This window comes from Phyllopteryx taeniolatus, chromosome 3 (assembly GCF_024500385.1).
Source record: "Phyllopteryx taeniolatus isolate TA_2022b chromosome 3, UOR_Ptae_1.2, whole genome shotgun sequence".
In the NCBI taxonomy this organism is placed as follows: Eukaryota; Metazoa; Chordata; class Actinopteri; order Syngnathiformes; family Syngnathidae; genus Phyllopteryx; species Phyllopteryx taeniolatus.
In genome coordinates, this window is record NC_084504.1 from 25,949,499 (window position 1) to 25,969,732 (window position 20,234).

At 41.0% G+C, this 20,234-nt stretch overlaps 1 protein-coding gene across 14 annotated transcripts in view; it reads right to left on the bottom strand.

Moving 5' to 3' along the window:
- Positions 1-20,234, bottom strand: part of ccser1 (coiled-coil serine-rich protein 1) — a 118,502-nt gene that overhangs the window by 25,526 nt on the left and 72,742 nt on the right. For 2 of the 14 annotated variants that reach the window (XM_061767901.1, XM_061767904.1), the window contains one exon: positions 8,207-8,244. The exons of 10 other annotated variants lie outside the window; for them this stretch is intronic. In XM_061767901.1, the coding sequence (XP_061623885.1) occupies positions 8,228-8,244 (17 nt within the window). In that variant the 3' untranslated portion in view covers positions 8,207-8,227. Of the gene's footprint in view, positions 1-5,541; positions 5,584-8,206; positions 8,245-20,234 lie in introns of those variants that run through there. 2 more of the 14 variants (XR_009787780.1, XM_061767905.1) reach the window with 2 other exon arrangements.

Sequence of the window (20,234 nt, forward strand, 5' to 3'; positions counted from 1 at the left end):
CCATCCAAGCAACGTCTTTTTCATGGACGCCCCTGCTTATTTCAGCAAGACAATGCCAAACAACATTCTGCATGTGTCACAACAGCATGGCTTTGTAGTAAAAGAGTACTAGAGTGGCCTGCCTGCAGTCCAGACCTGTCTCCCATTGAAAATGTGTGGCGCAATATGAAGCATAAAATACGATAACAGAGACCCCGGACTGTTGAACAGCTGAAGCTGAACATCGAGCAAGAATGGGAAAGAATTCCACCTACAAAGCTTCAACAATTAGTGTCCTCAGTTCCAAAACGTTTATTGAATGTTGTTAAAAGAAGGTTGTAAAAGCTATTATCAGATTCATTTTGCGCTTCTCTCACTTTTAAACTATTTTGAAAACGCTCTTAAATTGAAGCTCAAACTCCATTCATAAACAGAGACATCTTGATTTATTATAACGTGGTGTATAAACTCAAAAATCGTTGACTCACTGAAACTCAGTTACTGTCCAAATGTGCTATGATAGTAAGCTACCTTGCTGAAATCGTATAAAATCTGCTGCAAGTCAAAACAGTCTTATGCAGTCCCAAAAATCCCTGAACAAGATCCATGCGCAGTACGTCTCTTCCCACTAGCGTTATTACTACCGGTTTCCATGGTTACTTTTTACTCTCTCCTCTCAAAATAGACAAAATCGACTCTTAAAACTTTTAACCTATGATAATGGTGTTCACACTACCACGTTGTTTAAAAGAATGCTGCATTGTGTATGCAAAAATTCCTCAAGTAATGGCCCCAACATTAACACAGACGCCATGTCTCAATTAATCACACTGCTCGTGCGTCTCCACAATAGTCCTTTTTATTTTTTTTTTCAAACTACACTATTACTTGACATACATTATAATGTGCCAATACTAGTGAAATTGTTTAGTACTATTCCAAAAAGATACTCGTATCAATGAAGACCTCCTCCTAATAGAGCTCTAATCCGTCACAATTTGTCAATCCAACAGTTTTGACCCGAGATTGGTCAAATATTGGAAATGTCAATGAGCCGTCGCGCTGATTGGTTGCAACAATGTAGAAGAAGCGGATGTGATTTGTCCCTGCTTCCAACCACTCCTACTCCAACATTTCGCAATTAACTGACTAAACAGTCCCACCGAGTATGTACCACATCTTCATGTTTTTTTCATTTCTCCTTGTATTCCCTTCCATTTTTGACCCCTCTCATTCCCTCCTTCCGTCTCCCTCGCAGGCATCTTCCTGCTTTAATGAAACAGATGTCCCTTCATTAATAAAGACCAGGTCTAGCACAGTAATGAAGAAATAAGGAGGCAAGCGCACACAAATGAGCGGGGCAGAGCTGAGAGAGATTGCTTCCGACAAGCACAGTTTGTTTGCGACGTGACCAACCACAACACTTGCCAACAACGCCCAGCCGGCTTAGTCGACTGCATTAGGGAGCAAAATTGGATAGATATTTGTGGACTGGGTATCAGAAGAACAGAAACAGCTCAAATGATAACTCATGTTAAATATGATAGGGCTCACCTTGAGAGAGAGATTATTGCTTCAACGTGGTAAAAATAAAAGGCCCCCAAAAAGCCAAAACAATGTGTGAAACCCCTTATGCAGGGTACACACATCCCCATAACTGGGTGAGTATGTAAGGGTCAAGTGGTATAGAAGTAGTTACAGTGCAGCAAAAGGAAGGGTTTGTTTGTTTTGAAGGAGTTTAAGTAGCATCCTGTGGTGCGCTTTTAGGGTGATCAAACGCCACACACACCCCCCGTGGAGATCTCGACACGGTGCAACACACCAGCTGTTCTGGGCCAATCTCTCTCAGCTCTGCCCCGCTCATTTGTATGCGCTTGCCTGCTTATTTCTTCATTACTGTGCTAGACCTGGTCTTTATTAATGAATGTGGGCCAATTATACATTACTCGTCCACTCACTGTGGTAGTCTCGCCACGCTGCACTATTTGCATTTCTGTTGTTGTTGACCAATGCTGGCCAATACTCATGCCAGAGTAGCATCTGCACCACTTGCACACTGACTGAGGAGTATCTGCAACATTTGCACAATCGACATTGTCCCAGATTATCGCACTACTAGTAACTTTGCATCTTTTTGCACAATTGTCTCAAAAAATAAATAAATAAATAAATAAATTGTAAAAAAGGTACCGGCATTACCACATTACTAGCAACCTTTTATTGCGCAGTGTTTTTCTCAATGTCTTTATGTCTCAAAAGTATTCTCTGTCAATTGTCTGTTGTCGTACTAGAGTGGCTCCAACTACCGGAGACAAATTCCTTGTGTGTTTTTTGGACATATTTGGCAAAAATAATGATTCTGATCTCCCACAAACGCGCATTTGCAAATATGCAAACATTTAAAGGTAATTCCGTTTGTTATCCCAATGTTGAACATTATGTCTAAGGACAAAGGAACCGGTTCATGTGTCATTTGATTTCATTGTCTACTCAAACCATCAGAATGTTAAAATCTTGGAAGAACTAGTTAGTGTAAAGCACAAACAGTAGTATTATTCAGTTTGGCTTCTACATTGCATGGTACCTCAACACACTGCAAACTGTAATAATTTATATGGTACTTCATACTTTCAAGAAGTTTATACTTGGCAATTGGTGTTTTAAATGAGTCAAAATAAAACATTTTTGTTTCTATGCCGGTCCGTACAAAAAAATAATATACATGCTCTTTTAAATAATGATGTGTGTTATACACCACAATTTGGATTAAGTGTTCCACTGTCTGTGCAAAAGACTATTTCCTCAAATAGTGGCCCCTAGTAACATTACCAGGATGCGTCTGTGTAGAAGGAATTCTGGAATGTTTGGACAGCAGTGAGTTTTACACCTGACACTCACAATTGTCTCTTTCTCAGTGTAAAAGAGACTCGGGTTTACTGGTCTGATTCAAACAGTGGCTTGATAAAGTCAACTGGAAATGTGGCTCTACAGTGTTTCTTGCTGTGGAAGCAGCTTTAAAGGCATAAAACTCACAAACACAAACATACGTGCCCTTCACAAGCCACTCATGCAACTCCTTGCTCGGAGCCCAAAGCACCGTGTATGCCTCTAATTGAGAGGAATCAATCATTGCACCATTTTTTTAATTTCTAGAACTGATTAAAGTGATGTATCTTCACATGACCACAGCTAATCCATCAGCCAGTGAACCGGGAAACGGCAGCGGGTGGACTTGGCGAGAGGAATCTTTGAGGAGCAGAAAACTCTCAAGTTAATTTATGTGGCTTTTATGTCCCCCCTGATTCACTTATTTTGAAGGAGCGAACTGAATGTCTCCGCTGCATAATTTATCTACCTGGCCTCTGTGTTGCTTTGTACTTTGCAATTCTTCCCCCCCCCCAAAAAAAAAGACTATTGAATTTCACAGTGAATCCAAAGCAATTACACTAACAATCCTCTGTGTTCCTCATTACATCAGTCGACCAGCATTGTTCTGCATCTTCACTGGCCAATTAAACGCAAAATCAGACAATTCCCAAAGTAGAGAAACGACATGATTATCTCCTGTTGAACATGTATCTTTACAGTTAAATACCAGACCAAATGGTTCCATCGAGTGGGCAAACATTAAGACATGGGAGCTTTACTCAACAGCCACACGGTGACCTTTACATTGTGGCTCTGTAAACGGCGTGAAATTCATTACAGACAACATTACAACATTGCACAGTCACAGGCAATGGACAATACAATTCTAATGTAGCAAAATATGTCCGTGCCTTGAGGAGCTGATCATTGTGCTTTCGATCCAAGGTATTGGGTAAATCATCTATCTATCTATCCATTTTCTTTACCGCTTGTCCTTATTATGGTCCCGGGTGAGCTGGAGCCAATCCCAGCTGACTTCGGGCATCCTGGACTGGTCGACAGCCAATCACAGAGCACGTATAGACAAACAACCATTCACACTCACGTTCACACCTGTGGACAATTTATGAGAGCTAGGCTATAAAACTCATTTTCCTGGCAGGCCGCATTGTTGTTACCGTTTCCCTCAGAGGGATTTATGATCATCAGATTAATGTACTGTGTATAATCAGATCATCATATTTTATCTATTACATGGATGTATACATACATGTCTGCATTTCATTGTTATATTGTTTTGTGTATTTTCAACAATAAATTGAATTTGAAATCAAAGGTCAAGGGGAAAAAAAGAGACAACCAAATATTAAAATATGATTTTATGTTAAAAGGAGATGCTTGTAACGTCTGTAAAAAAAATTAAAAAAAGAATTTTTAATACAGATTTTATTGCGTGTATGAAAACCACAGATCAATTTTGCAAGAAACATAAAGTAGACATTTATTTTCTTTGATGGGCCACAATAAAAATTATGTAGTGGGCTGGATCTGGCCCCCAGCCTAGAGTTTGACACCTGTGATTTAGAGTCTGCAATAAATATAAAATGCAGGTTTTTGACAGCGGCAGTACCAAGAGAAAACCTACGCCATGCTAACTTCACACAGGAAGGCCGCAGCAGAGAGTCAAATTCGAAAAGGCGGACACACTTAAAAACAGTGGTCCTGAAGGCCTAATAGATCATTCGGGGGAAATCTGCTTCAAATGTGCAAATTTTGAACTTTAAGCTTTCATATCGTCAACCAATTGTTCAAGCCGTCAGCACACATTACTTGACCTCATTTCAGGAGGTGTCAAATGATTAACACTGTTTTTCTTTTTGCATTGGTTTATACTTTTTTTCCCCCTCAAGAGAAATATCAGCGAATTGTTTCAATGTCATGACAGTAGAACCAGTAGTTAGTGCGTGTTGCGTGGGTTAAGCCATGTTTGGCACCGTTAGTGGTTGTGTTTTTGTAGGTTTCTACCCTCCAATGGCTCTCAGTCGGGAGATGGATTGCTGTGGTGTGACTGTCGTCGTGCATTTGCACCCATCCGCACACCCGTGACCCTTAGTGACGATAAGCGGTAAAGAGAATGGTGGCTGGATATTCGGGTTGTTTGACAAGCGGCGAGCACAGAGCGAAGATGTAGACTGCTATGGTAACGTTTTGCGCTAGCCGACGACTGGTTAGCTGCCGTATGCTTGTCACAAAAGGTGTGTGGATTTCCGTCTAACATTTTACATTAAATTAGTGGTTTATTTCATTTTATACTTATGACAGTTGTTTAAAAAAAAAAAAAAAAAAAAGAGCTGCGTGAGGTGCCTTGGCGACATTTATTACCCCTCCTAATTTGTCATTAAAGTTAAGAGAGGGGTTTTTTGTCTTTAAGGTATAAATATTAATGGCAAATTTCTGCTTACACATGAAAAGTCATATTGTTAAATAAAGGTTTTATGATGTGAAAGTTTTGACACTGAGAAAAATGATTCAAAATATAATGGATCTCAATGAACGACCAATTAAAGTACAGCTGTAATAAATAGTGTTATGCAAGGCATCGTTCATCAGCGGATTTACTGTAGATGTCACCATAGCGACAAATTGAAAGCCAATATGAGGTATGACATCCAACTGTGGTGGCAATGTACTTACTGCTAAGCTAATCATCCGCTGTCAGTCACAATGGGCATCCTGCTGGAATCACATTCAAACAGACTAATTAAAACTCCCCAAAACATTAAACCCACAAATTCTCATGATATATATTATGATTAGCACCAGTTTGATCATTGCATCACATTGCGACAAATTCAGGAGAATAAAAGAAGAGGAAAAAGACTGTAATGGCCCCTATGAAAAGTAAATTGGAAAGAGAATTTTGTACAAAAGAGATGAATGAAATAATTGGGTATGAATGATGATTATTTTCACACAATCAATTGTGTTATAATCACGTACAATATCATTGACAAATGTCTCAAGTAAATATAGCTCCCGATAATGGTTCTGAAAGTAAATGGTGAAATTAGTTGTCCATTGGTTAAATTTAATAGAATTTACAGTGTTGTCCACTAGGAGAGGCAGCTACACGAACCATTACACGACCAATGGTTAATGCGAATCAAATGGCGTTTTTTGTCATGTGAGAACCCTGAAACTTCCAAAGGTTTGTCTTCTGAGGTAAGCTATGTGAAAGTAAGCCATGTGAACCACAACAAGATTACATTTATGTCAAACATTTGCTTATGTCCACAAGGAAAGACGGCTATATGAACCACTACACTGTCAATGTCTATTTCTTTTTTTTTCTTCACAAGGGAAGTCATCGATGTTAAGGCAAACAAAACAAATGGTTTTGTCGAGAGTATAACGTGCCTCCCAAGTCATTCCCCACACTACAAAGACAAGCTTTTTGTTGCTATCAGATACGCTAAATTAGCCTAGATTGTTCTATTTCTGCTTCTTTCTTTCTTTGTACTTTCAGGAGATTGAGATTGTACATTTTTTTCACGATGTGTGATTGTTAATTTTTTCATGATGTGTGAAGTCTCTCACATTTAAATAGAAATTAGTCAGGATGTTAAAAATGACTGTGTGTATCCCGCTTTAACAGAAACCGAAAAGGTTTAATCATGCACTCGGGCTATTATCCGAAATGTACTTCTCTGACTTGAATCCTCTGCTCAAGTCAATTTGCAGAGGACGAAAATTAGGCGACTACAGTGTTATAATCAATCAATGTCACCTTTCTTTTGGCGCTTCTTGTTCCGGAAGGTGCAACAGCGACTTAATTGCCATGTTTCGGATGTGAGGAAATGAAGAAGAGAAGAAGGTGGTGCTGGAATACAGCTGCTGAGGTCACATTTGTCGTAACGACGGTAAATCAAACAGTCTCGATTAGCGTGAGTGAGATTGTTTGTTTGATTGCAATGAGATGAAGAACGGGAGGGACGGCGGACGGCACAAACAAACCTGTGCTGCATGTGACATCATTCCTGCCTATGGAGGGCAAATAGGCTATTACAGAGTCTATGGCCTGCCGCGCCACGTCAACACATCAATCACATCAATTGTGCTCAACATTACTGGAACACTCAATGACAATGTGATTTTCAGTGGAACCTTTAAGGTTGAACACCATCGCTTCCAACAGGGTGGTAAAATAAAGAAAATTTACCGTATTTACGCAAATAGGGGTGTTTATTTACTCTACCGGCAGGAAGGGATCATGTTTGGAATAACATTAAGAGTACAGTGGTACCTTGATTTATAAGTTTAATTTGTTCAATGACCAAGCTCGTAACGCTATGTAGTCTTATCAAAGAAATTTTCTTCATTGAAATGCCATTAATTTGTTGCTGCCCCACAAAAAAATAAATAAAAATAAAAATTGTTTGGTACTTGGTAATTGTTTTTTTTTATTTAAAAAAAAAAAAGAAAAAAAGAACAATAGCACTCTATTGTAAAGAGAATGCAAATAAATAAATTGATTTTATAAAGTAATTACTGTAGTACTCTATGTGTTGGATGTGTCCCTTGAAGGGGCGTGGCCTTGTGAGTGACATCAGGAGTGTTTTTATTTGTGTTTTGAGAGTTTGTCCAGTTTAATATATTGCTGGAAGTACATCAGTAACTGTGGCTCTCATTGGCCACGTGGGAGGGCATTACAGCAACTATATTGCTTCATTTTCTTGTCACGTCAACTCGAGCGGCAGGTAAATGAAGCTTGCCCAAAACTCAAATTCTCACTTGCAACGCGGAGCAAAATTAAAATCGACAAATTAAGTCACTTAAGTCAAAGTACCAGCACTGTATTAGTATTACGGTATATTACCATTTATGTCTACTGAAAGTGGCCTTTATATCAGAATAATGTACATAAGATTACATTTAATACTGTTCAGGAAATTGGTTTACTACATCTTACATTCCTCTCTCAGTGTTGCTGTTTTGGTTACCAACAGAATTCAGATGGCGCTCAGGAGAAAACCGATGTCTATGTTGCAAACAATAGTGTCAATGAACTGACAAAATTACCAGTTCTTACTGCTACCCAACAATATTATGGCGGTGTCTCTTTGAGGGAAGTGTTTATTTGTCTTGAGTACATGACACATCCAGCAACCGTGTTCTAGCCTATGGTTGGCACACTTTCGTTAACATTGGTACACCTTTCTGTAGGAGCATCACAAAAAAACAAAAACAAAGAAAAAGCATTCAACTTTAAATGTTCCACTTGTAACATTGAAATACTGAACAAATATTGAAAGCTTGATAGCCACAGGTTTGTTGTGTGGCCCGACTGAGACACCCCTACCTGTTTTTTTAAACTCCTCCGTCATACCATGCTGCTTACTGGCTCCAGACAAAGGGAGGACACGTGGATGGGAAGAAACATAAGAAGAGAGAGTGGTGAGATGGCACAGTGACATGAGTGCAACAATGTATTCACAAATACGAGCACATGGGAAGGTTGGAGAAGACAAGACGACACAAACTAACCTGGGGTACACACATACTGATTACCGGGCCGACTTTGAGCATTTTTCTTGGCCTGATTGTCGGATGTCTAAACATTTTTCCCGAGTGCTTTTTTTTTTTTTTTCCCCCTCCCCGATCTGCCCAGATACTGGCAATGGGAAACTGGTTCAATATTTAGTATCGCAAATCCCTAAGAGAAGAGATTCACAATTATCGGTGGACATTTCACCACACAATATAAAAGCAGTAAGAACACGTTTTACAAACTGGTTAAGATGTAAAAAATTGCTATGTGTGTACCCACTTCACACAAATCACACATTTGAACAAAGGATGAGGCATGAGAATGTTTGATTGACACATGGGGTAATGAGGTCAGTGAGAGTTGAACGTGTAAAGTCCCAGCTAACATGTTTTCTTGGCTCCAAAATGATTTATCAGCCGGTTATGATTCCAGCACACAGACGGACGAACCATTAGGGCGCAAATAAACAAGCGATATTCATCAACAACACTACCCTAATGATGTGATTAAGAGGTGAGGCTTGTTTGAACACGTTCATGCGCGACAGGAAAAACATTTTTGAGGCACAATATTAGGTACACCTTATGCCTAGATAAGACTACAGGATTTTTGGGATAATGGCCCAATTACCTATCGCAGGTGATTTCCCAGATCGGGCCCGTCATATTTTGTCGGGAACGACAAAACGTCTTGTAGTGTGACATAATCCACGACCAACAATTTAGCCCAACGATAGCTCTACGACGCCAAAATGAAAAGTCTAGCATGTTTGCTTTTTTGGATATCATCCGTGTAGTGCGACATGTCAACGTCAACTCTCCGCCAGCACACCTCGACGTCGACCAATTGGATTGCGTATTGTGACTGGCGCTTCACTTCCCGTGGTTGCTGTTGTCAACATACTCGGTCGCTGTTGTCAACATTTATTCCTGCGCACGAACCAATGTTTATCAAAGCTTTAGAGCATGATGACAGAACGCTGGCTTGTTTACATTAAAACGTTAGTGCTAGCACTAGCTTGCTCGGCTACATCTCATTATGTTACCTGCTTGGGAGCCACATATTAATTATTAGTATGTGAACATACCTCAAGCTCTCCTTGATTAGACAGCCCACTCCTGTGCACGACACCACGCTTTTCCTATTTTTGTCCTCCCCCCCCCACCCCCACAACACAATACATTGGCATGATCAATTGTTGCTATTGTCGCCATGGTAACAGGTGCATCCAGTGACACCTTTTCTGGTTCCGCCTCTCCGACAGTGTTTGATTTGATAAGATAAAGCACAGTAATCGTAAAAGACGAGGTACGGTGCTATCGGAATAAATGTCGTATAGTGTGGCCACTGTTTGCCCGAGATACAGCAAAATTTTATGGCAGTTGTCTGTAGTCCAAATTTGTCTTGTAGTCTGATCCAGGCATAATGAGAGCAATGCTACTTGTATAAATAAACTTCCATATTAATCCCTCCATCATAATCCATCCATCTAAAACAAACAAATCATTCACACTCACATTACCACCTATGGACAATTTAGTGTCTTTAATTGGGAATGTGGAAGAAAGTCAACATTTCATGGTAATATTTTATAATAATTTAAATCAAGAAATGTTGATCATTAATACTTAAACTACCTACCTCTACTTAAAATACATATGTGGAAATGTTGTAGTTGACCAAAGAGGAGTCAAAGACGTTTCGAGTCAACCGTTCACTCTCCAATTCACAAAAATAACAACTCTTGATGAAGGCTTGATTGAGGTATATGTTTTCATAACCCGGCAACAAGAGTTGCCCACAATCAGCTTGAATAGGCTCCAGCTTACCTACCACTCTAACAAGGAAAAAGTGCCACACAAAATGGATGGACACACAGTGTACCTAATGAAGTATATAACGTATGTAGAGATAAACAATTCTAAGTGAGCACAGTAGTGCTGGAGACTAGTAGCATTTTGGAGTACTACGAGAGAGCAAAGTAAAGGGAAAAACTACATAAACAACAAAAAGCTGTCCTATAAAAGGTCGCAAGCGGCTCTCTGTGGAAGCGCCAAGAGTGGGCATTCTGGAAAAGGAAAGCATATGAGCGGCAGATCAAAGCTTGCAATGACCAGAAGAAGAGGGGGGCACGTCGGTTCAAATGAGGGCTTTCCGCAAACGCTCGTGTCCTCATCTAACATGTTCAGTTCACATAAAAGGAAAACGATATGCACAGCTGCGTGTAGGTGATCACTAACTGACACTGAATCTCACAGTAACTCGTGACACATTTTGCAAACAATATCGTAATAAGATATATCGCAATATCAATCAAAAATACATCAACAAAATAAAATGTGTTGTCATTCCTTGTTTAGATGGATAGTGTCGCTAGTACGTGGAGAAATTGAGAAACAACCTGACATACTTGGTTATTGGAGATTAACAGTACAGTACTACTACCCCTATTCGTGGTTCACTATTCAAAAATTCAAGATTTTTCTGTGGAACCTATCCCCAGATAGTCGCTGAAAAACTCAAACCCGCCTAAGTCCTGTCTGAAGGTGAATGTACAGTAGTACAGTGTTGAAAGAAGTATGTCGAAGCGATACATCTTGACTGAGACAAGCTTTGCATGTCAGGGAGGCGCCAAATTTCCTAAGCCTTCACCGCATGCGTCTACAGTACATAAGTTTACATATCCTGGCCGAATTTGTAAAATGTTGGCAATTTTTGGGATAATAGGACTGGATTATACGTTCAACTAGGGATAGTGGTCAGGTAAAACCATTTGTTGTTATAAGTGTGTGTGGACTTTTAAAATCATAATGACAAGTGAAATCACTCAAATGGCCCCGATCAAATGTTGCTACGCTGACAGAACAGCGACACGGAAAAAAAGGCAGAAATATGCCAGATTTTGCAGGCAGTGGAAAAGGGGATTTCAATACTCCCTCAGCGTAACATTTCTGGGTCGACTATCACTTCATTCGATGTCAGTGTCATTTGTACTGAATAATGGCCTGGAAAAAAAGGGGAAAATGTTAAATTTTACAGGGAGTATAAAAGGGACTTTTGGAAAACTGCTCGGACGACGGAACATCAAGGAAAAAAGGCAGAAGTATGGCAGATTTTGCAGGCACTGTAAAAGCGGCTTCTGTAACTTCCTCTAGAGGCTGAAAAAAAGCATGTTCGACTTTGTTCCCCCACACCATGTCAATGCAAGTCATAGAGAACAGTGATGTGTGTAGTATTAAAAAAAAAAAAAACATGGGAAAACTGCCAGCTTCAACAGTCAGTGTCAAAGGGGCTTTTGATACTACCTCTGAAGGCGGGAAATTGCAGCTTTAACACTCCATCTATTGTCAGTGCCATTTGTACAAAACACAAACCCACAAAAAGGTAAAAAAATGTCTTATTTTCCAGACAGTGTAAAGGGTGCTAATGATACATTTGAGACTGAAACCAAATGTCTTCTTGACACTACAAGTACAGTATATTGCTCCAATAGTGCTGCTCTGGTTGACTGTGTAAGTTTACTGCAGCAACTCCAGGTTAAATCCCCTCATCAAATCCAGTGCCACTTTCTTGCCATCACAGTTCCCTGCTGCAACGACATAAGCACCAAGGAGACACAACCGTAGTTGCGCTCAAAAATTGGCGAGAGGGAACACAAACACACTTGGTATCTCCAATACTTAATGTTATTCTGTATAGCAATCTCAATTCGGACAATCCCATTTCCGGTACCACCAGAACAGCATGAACGCGTTTATCTGAAGCGGGTTACAGGAGGTTACAGTAATACTCTATATGCAGGTTTCAGCTTAAAAACGTCAACAGAGACTATACAAATGGTTGTAGATTTCCAGATTCAAAAGCCATAAATCATAATGCGGATGACCACTTTTTTCCTTGATACTAATAAATTACCAGCAATACAAATAATTGACAGCCCCTGTGTGTTTAGAATTGCCTATATTAATTGTTTAAACTACAAACATACAGTTTATCATTTTAAAATCACTTACATTACCCTTAAAAATGAAATGATTTCCAGATGATTTGATGAAAAAACTCACTAGAAATACATGTGGCAAAGACTCCATACCTCCCACTAACAACCCATGCTAAAGTTAGCTCGTCTCTAACATTTAGAAGAAAAAAAAAAAAAAAAACTCGGTCAAAATCCATCACCATGTTCCTCAGTACTAATTAATGTACTAGTTTCCTTTCTAAACAGGTGGCCCTTGGCTGCATATTATGGTGTTTCATAAAGAGGACAAAAACACAAATTAGTGAGTTTTTAAGAGAATAGGTTTTATGATGCAAACATTTTTAGAGTGGACTCTTTCAAAGTATTTCCTATGGGAATGTCTTGGTTTGAAATGAAAATAACTTGGAAGTCAATGGAACTGATTGTGTTCAACGGGTTTCGCTGTACAGTATAGTACACAAAGGACGAAACCATAACTGGTGTCCAGGGAGGAAAGGGCAAATGAGAAAAGAATGAGAAAGTCAGGCAGTCAGCGGGGATGCGCCTGACACTCGATTTACAACCTTTGAGAGAAAAACATCTGAGGTGGTGATGAGCCAGCAAGTGCAGGAAAACTGACGACGATTGGGTCAAACGTGCCACATTAGCGATGTTAAGCCATAACTCAAATGAATTAGAATGCGGCCACATATATGCCGTTTTTCTGCAGAAGGCTGGGGAGGAAAAAAGATGGAGAGGGAAAGGGAAAGCCAAAGCCACGACATGAGGACGCACGAAGAAACTACTGTGCTGCAGATCTTTTGTTTGCTTTACATTTGCTGAGAAAAACACATGGGACAAGAAGAGAAAGTGGTCATTTTCTGTTATTTGGCTACAGGTCAAGTAAAACCAATAATGTTAATCAGAATATAATCCCTGAATTTAGGCCATTTTAGCGAATCAGAAAGAAGCCTCAAGGATGCCATTTTAGGAAAAGAAACTATAGTGAATCCAGGAAAATTATAATTAAGTATGGAGTAAGTAATGAGTTATCATACTTTTTATAGAAACATTCAAATTTAAGGAGAATGGCACTGCATAGGGCTCAGACCTCTGCTAAACCTGAACAAGCAGTCACGTCACATGGCGAGCTGTTTCACTCCAGTCCTGTGGGTGGTGGTAATGCGAATTTCAAAGTGGGTTCCCAATGCCACATGCTGCCCATGATCAAAGTTGACCAGGTAATCTTCAACCTTTTAACTCCTCCTTATTTACACTCATTTTTAAATATCCATCGCACTACCTGCAGTCTACGCTTGAGCAGGTTCCTCAATCTCACAATCCCAAAGGTCCAAACTTCCTTTGGTCTTTTCAGTTTTCTGCTGCAAATGACTGCAATCAAATGCAGCAGAACTTCAACCTCAGTTCATTCATCCCTCTTTCTGCTTTTAAGAACGCCTTACAAACTGCTGTTCAAGAAAACTGCACTTGCTTTTAGCCAATTATTATTAACATGTATTGCTGTATTATTGTGTTTGTGTATTTCTGTTATTTTCTGTATGACGGATTATCACTTGTATCACTTTCATGTAATTGCCTCAAATGCAACCTCTATGAACATGTTCTCAATCAACCTGCCTGGTTAAATAAAGGTTGAATAAATAAATAAATGAAACCTTCCAAGGCACAGGATGATCATATCCATAAGAAAGGTGGGAATGGCACTCATTTGGGATCAAACATTTGCCAAGACAACTACAAGATGCAAGAGATACTTTTCCTGATAGCTCAATTAGTTGGATCTGCTCACTGACCAACTTGGACTTCTACGGCAAGTGGCCTACAACTAAAATTCCTTGATCTGTACTTTTAGGTGGATCTTTTGTGTGTCACTAATCTGAGTAATCAGCACAGCTAACAAATTAAAGTCTACGCTCGTCTAAACTCCGTACTTTTCCCACCCTTTGTGCCCATTTTCAAAGTCGACCAGGCAATTTTCCACCTCCCCAGGTATTTATCAAAGCCCTAACTAAGGCGGGAATGGCACTGAATTGGGATCAGATTTCTGCCAAACTTGAACAAAAACATTTTTCCCTGTAGCTCAATTTGCTGGATGTGATCACTGCCAAATGTAGCTCCAATGTAAGTGGACTACAACAGCTTGAAGTGAAGCTAAATTCTCTGTACGTTTAGGTGGAGGTGCAATTGATTTCTTGGATTAAACCTGTTTCAAATATTGCCATTCAGCTATTTTTCACAATAGCAAGTTGTGCAAAAATCGACTGAAACATTGAACAGTTTGACATGTTCATGCACAAGTTCAAATGAAGTTCTCCTGGTAATTGTGCATTTTAGGTTCATCTTGAAATTTCACCAGAAAGCTCAACATTGCAAACTCTTTGTAAATAGTGTATGTAGCCATTGGTTGAGGAAAAAGTTGTGCAAAATGCATAACAGGACATGTACATAAACAGGATATAAATTTATGTCTAAACGCTGAAAACTGTGTAGAAACGATTTGCTTTTTGTAAATCTAAAACACAGTTTGCGTGTTGACAAGAGGCTAAAACGCACTTGAAAAATCTACACTTTCAAAAATAGCTGTGTGCGTGTGGCCAGAGTCCTTGGCTTGCTTCCTTTCACCTTCTGTCTTCTCAAATCCTGTCCTCGTACCTGCACATCCCTAGAGTCCCCACCGCCCCTCCACATCCGACTCCAGTGTACCCTGTGTCATTGTACAGATAATTATATATTAACGTGTTCTTGTCTCTTTCGTCTGTCTGTTGGTGCCATCTGTGCCCGGTTAGGTGCCCGCCGTCCCCCTCCTACCCCCATCCTGTGCCGCTTTAGGGGGCCATAGCGGCGGACGGGGGCACAGATCACAGGCATCCACACAAGTGCAGACTTGCTCTCTGATTTGGACACACACACACAGCCAAACACACCTTCTGCCAACAGCCTCAGTGCAACTCTGCTCTGCGCTGTCCCTGGGGCTAGGTGGGGTTAGCCGGAAAAAGAGGCACGCAGCAGTAGTCATCACAGTACCTTCTGCTCTGTTCTGTCCCGTCCTCTTTGTCCTAAAGATGACACTTGATAAAGTTAGAGGACACAGGACACGAAGCGTTTTTCCCATGTTACGTGTCCCTGTTCTGTAAGCACCAACACAGAACGGGGGGGGGGGGATGAGGTTTGGGGTAGTATCAGAAGCTCCGTGAATGCCTCGAAGATCATTCATTTCCCCAACTTTCTCCTGTGTCACTGTTCAGTATGAACGACACAATGAATTGGTAGGGACAAATCGACCTGTCAATTTTCTGCCTTTAGCGATAGTACTAGAAGCCCTTTTTGAACTGCCTGTAAAAGCTAGCTTTTCACTGTCCTCTATTAAAGGCACTGATGGAATGGGGTGACAAAGTCAACCCGGAAATGCTTGTAACTTTTCAAGTATTATCCGAAGCTCCATGTCCAGTGCAGTGTCTCTTAAAGCCGAATTGTGTCCAAACCTTTTCCCGTCAATGTTCTCTATTAACAGCACTGAGACGGAAAGTCGACCTGGCAATTTTCTGCCTTCAGATGAAGAATCAGAAACCCCTTCGACACTGCCTGTAAAATTACTCATGCCTTTTTTTTACGTCGCATAATCAGAAACCTCTTTTACACTACATTGTCAGAGCCGGCATTTTTCCACCTTTTTCTCCTGTGCAGAGGTTCTGTAGCACCTACCGCCTCTCGTCGCGGTATGGAAAAGCCCTGCAGCGACTCGGTGGTATATATTCCAGCCACCTGAGGCTTTAAGCAGATATATTTTTGCGGTTCAAACATATAGGGATGTGCAGGCAAATGCTAGAAGTACAAACGTATCTGAAAGCAATTTTAGCGGGACATGTTTTCAGCGCATTACAGGGACAGACCCACAGTGTCTGAGAGCTGAGGGATAATTTTTTTCACCATTTTGAAACCTGATTTAATATGCAGTGTATGTAGTGTAGTGTATTTTATCTCTGCCCTGCCAAACTGATAACCAAACTGCTTGCGATAACATCAGGTCCTTCAACATTGCAGAAAGACACCATTTTCATTGGAGACATCTTGAAAGAGTTAAGCCTTTCACCGAGTGCCATTTTGTTGTGGTAGTGCAGATGGAGGGGGCGGGAGGAGGACAAAGAGGGATGAAAAAAGACGAGTCAGAAATAAAGAGTGAAACAAGAGGGACGTAAAGAAAACAGAAAACAAAAACTAAAGCCTGTGGGACTGTGGGAGGATTGTACTCGTCTCGGCTGAATCTCAATAAGTAAACAACAAATATTCTCCGTTTCTTCTTCTCTGCTCTTTTCAATGCTATGCGTTCCGTCGCTATCTTTTGGCTTCGTCACTTTTTTGACAGCTCATCGCTCTCATCTCATTCCACTTCCCTGCGGCAGCTTTCTTTCATCCTCTGTTTTTTTTTGCCCCCGTGTCACCACAGTTCCTCAACTCTCAGCATGCAATTCTGTCTTTAAACCCCCTGCTTCTTTCGAAAGCCCTGCGTACGCTAAAGCAAGCTGCGCGCGCGCGCACACACACAGAAAATTTTTAACATATGCACCAGTTTTTAAAATGTCAGATATCCCACACAATGAGGGAGAAAAAAAATACAGTGTGTGTTGTTCACTTAACTAGATTTTGGTGACAAACTTTACTCTTTTTCATAATTTTCACTGTGGTGAATGAGGCGTCAACAAAACTCGACAACCAGTTGCTCCTCTACCCCAAGGTTGCTTCCTAACTGGCTATTGTTCTGTTTCATGTCACAATCACACAGTCTTTGGCTCGGCCAAACACAGTGTTGCCTGACCACTGAATTTGCGGTCGTAAATATTAAACAGGTTTAACATTCATGATGACCCCGACTATTTTCCGTGCAGATCAGAGAGAAAAATTACTCTTTACACCAGACGATAATTGCTCTTCTTGAGACGTACGATAATCGGACCTTTGTTGACTTGGATCACAAGTGAGGAAAACGTTAGAATTTGGCCTGATTGTGTTTGTGTACCCGAGTGGTTCAGTCAGTGAGTTGTAGATGATCGTCACATGGATGATTGAGGAAGTCCCACACACTCAAGATGTTCTGGGTTTGAATACCTGCTTGAGCAAGACGGTTTAGCAGTTCCATTTGGGCATCCAAAGTCCAAAATAACTTATACTTTCCAAACTGAACCACAGTGGTACCCAAACTCCTTCACAATCCCTTTGAAGCAAACTATGAAATCAATATGACACACTCAGTCGCAATCAAAACACGAGCCAACCTTGATACGACCTTAATGGCAAATGAACAAATCAGCTAAGACCCAAACAGTTGTGCCCCATTTTACTTATGTCACACAAGAACAAACTAGTGAAAACAGTTTCCACTTTGTTTTTTCCCCTATTTTTAGAATTGTCACTGATGCGACAATGTAAAAATCCTGAGAAGACAAAAATATATATATTTCTAAAAAAAAAAAAAAATCACCTGCCAAGAAGAACGAACACATGATTGACATCCTCCATTGTTGTCCTTTGTATACTCTGCCGTGTCACTGGTTTTGTTCCCACCAACACACCCGACAGTGCAAAGGCAAGCCAGAGATGGTGCTTTAAAGAAAAAAGAAAAAAATCTTGCTTGCTTGAGTGCAACATTGTGCGATCAGAGAAGCAGATGGCCGGCTGGTAGAAGCAGGTAGTCCTGGTGGCCTCCTTCAAGGAGCCGTAAGGGCCGAGGAGGGTGGCTACTCCCTTAGGTGGGTGGGAGGGGTGTGTGTGTGTGTGTGTGTGTGTTTGTGGGGGGGGAGTGGCTCATTAGTGTGAATGGCGGACTGGAGAACATGGAGACACTGTGTGCATGCCTGTCTGTTTGAGTGCCTCTCTCTATAATTAGGAGTCGCCGCAAGTAGCACTGTGGATTACAGTCAGATAAATTGTCTGGCGGTGAGCCACAGCAGAGATAACCTCACATCAACACACAGTGTGTGTGTGTGTGTGTGTGTGTGTGTGTGTGACACACTGCAGTGTGCTGTGCTTGTAGGGAGATGACTTGTTTCCCCCTGATAAGAACCACCTGCAGATGACCGGGTCCAAAGTCTCCAGTTCCACACTGGTACCTTGAACCTCCAAAGTTGTACAGTCAAGTGTTTGAGTCATGATACTTGGAGATGATTGCTCATAGTCATGGGGATGACTGATCGAGTTCGTTACAGTCGAGAGCTTCCAGGTTCATATCTTTTAGTTTCATTGAAGACTTTAAATTGCCCAGAGGTGTGAGCGTGAATAGTGGTTCGTTATGGATGCCTTGCGTTTAGCTGGCAACCACTACAAGATTTACCCGGCCCGTCGCCAAAAGAACGATAGGGAGAGGCTTCAGATGACCTGTGACTCTAAGCAGGACAAAATGGACTGACTGTCAAAGTTGTTTTTTTCCTAGGTCGCTGGATTGTGTGAAAGGGACAGACAAACCGGGACAAAAACACAAATTTCCGTTTCAGAGGCGGAGCGGCAGAAAGCTGGAATCATGGTGTAAATTTGGCCAAGGGCTTAAAGTAGCTCTAAAGTTAAAAGAAATAGCTTTTGGCACCCAAGTTCCTGTATAACAGTTTTAGACACACCCGAAAAATTCAGGAAAAATGAAATGGTGAAAAACAGGTTAACTATATAGGTCCAAAATTCAGTACTGCATAGTTATCAGCCTTGGCACACATTTTCGGCAATCTTCTATCTTCAAACATATATAATGTTTTTAGAAACACATTTTTGAATTCACTTTACAGGGACTTTGAGCACTAGTTGATGGCTGTCTGTTCCTGGTTTTATCTTGGTAAGTTTCTACTTCTTGTTTTGTTCCCATTCCCGCTGGCTTGATAGAACTCTTAGCTGGCATATCGGCATTTAGAGTCCATCTATTTGTGCTTTTTGACAAGAAGGCAAATGGGACACAATGAACTAGTTGGCACAGCGGTGTAAGAATAGGTGGTCACACTGTAGAACACGGCAACTTCAGTTACCACCACACTTACTTCATTTGATTAGTTTATATTTATGGCTTAGAGGTATTTTTCAGTCAAATATATACTGTAATTATGACTTAACTAGTGCATTAGAGTAGGTTAGTGACAGACTACACAGTCTTCTGACCTTTGTAGAGCTTTGGGTTACATGGCCACCGTAGGAACAGAACGTTGTCATATATCGAGTACCCACTATAATTGAAATATAATTATCTCAATAAAAAATTCAAAGCACAATCGCACACGTGCCTTACGACTCAGAGGTTTAGGGTTTGGGATCTCGGCTCCGGCCTTCCTGTGTCAAGTTTGCATGTTCTCCCTGGGCTGGCGTGGGTTTTCTCTGGATGCTCCAGCTTCCTCTAACATGCCAAAAACAGCCAGTAATACTTGCCGTCATTGCCCATGCAGGGCACAAATGAGATGAGGCAAAACACACATGCACACTTCCTCCGACAGGCGACCCCCACCTGGGTAAAAAAATCTTTCATCTCCGCAACGACCGCCACTGGGCATACTTCAATGTAAACCCACGCGCTTTCTCCTCCACCTGCTACTCATTCCTACACAAACGCACACTCACACCAAGTCAATATAAATGTGCCACACACAGACTAACTACTAAGTGCGCAAGCTTGGCTAATGTAGTAGTAATATTTACAGGATGCGTAAAGAGCAAATGCATTTACGACAAAGTTCACAAACAACGCTGCACCGCTGGCTGCCGCTGTCAGGCCATTACGGGGCCTTTCAAAAGCATTACGTACTAATGCACCCGTTAACGACGCTGGTCAAGAGTTTTTATGACAGCCGAGAAACGCGGATAAAGCGTCCATGTCTTTTGGAGCACTTGGGAGGG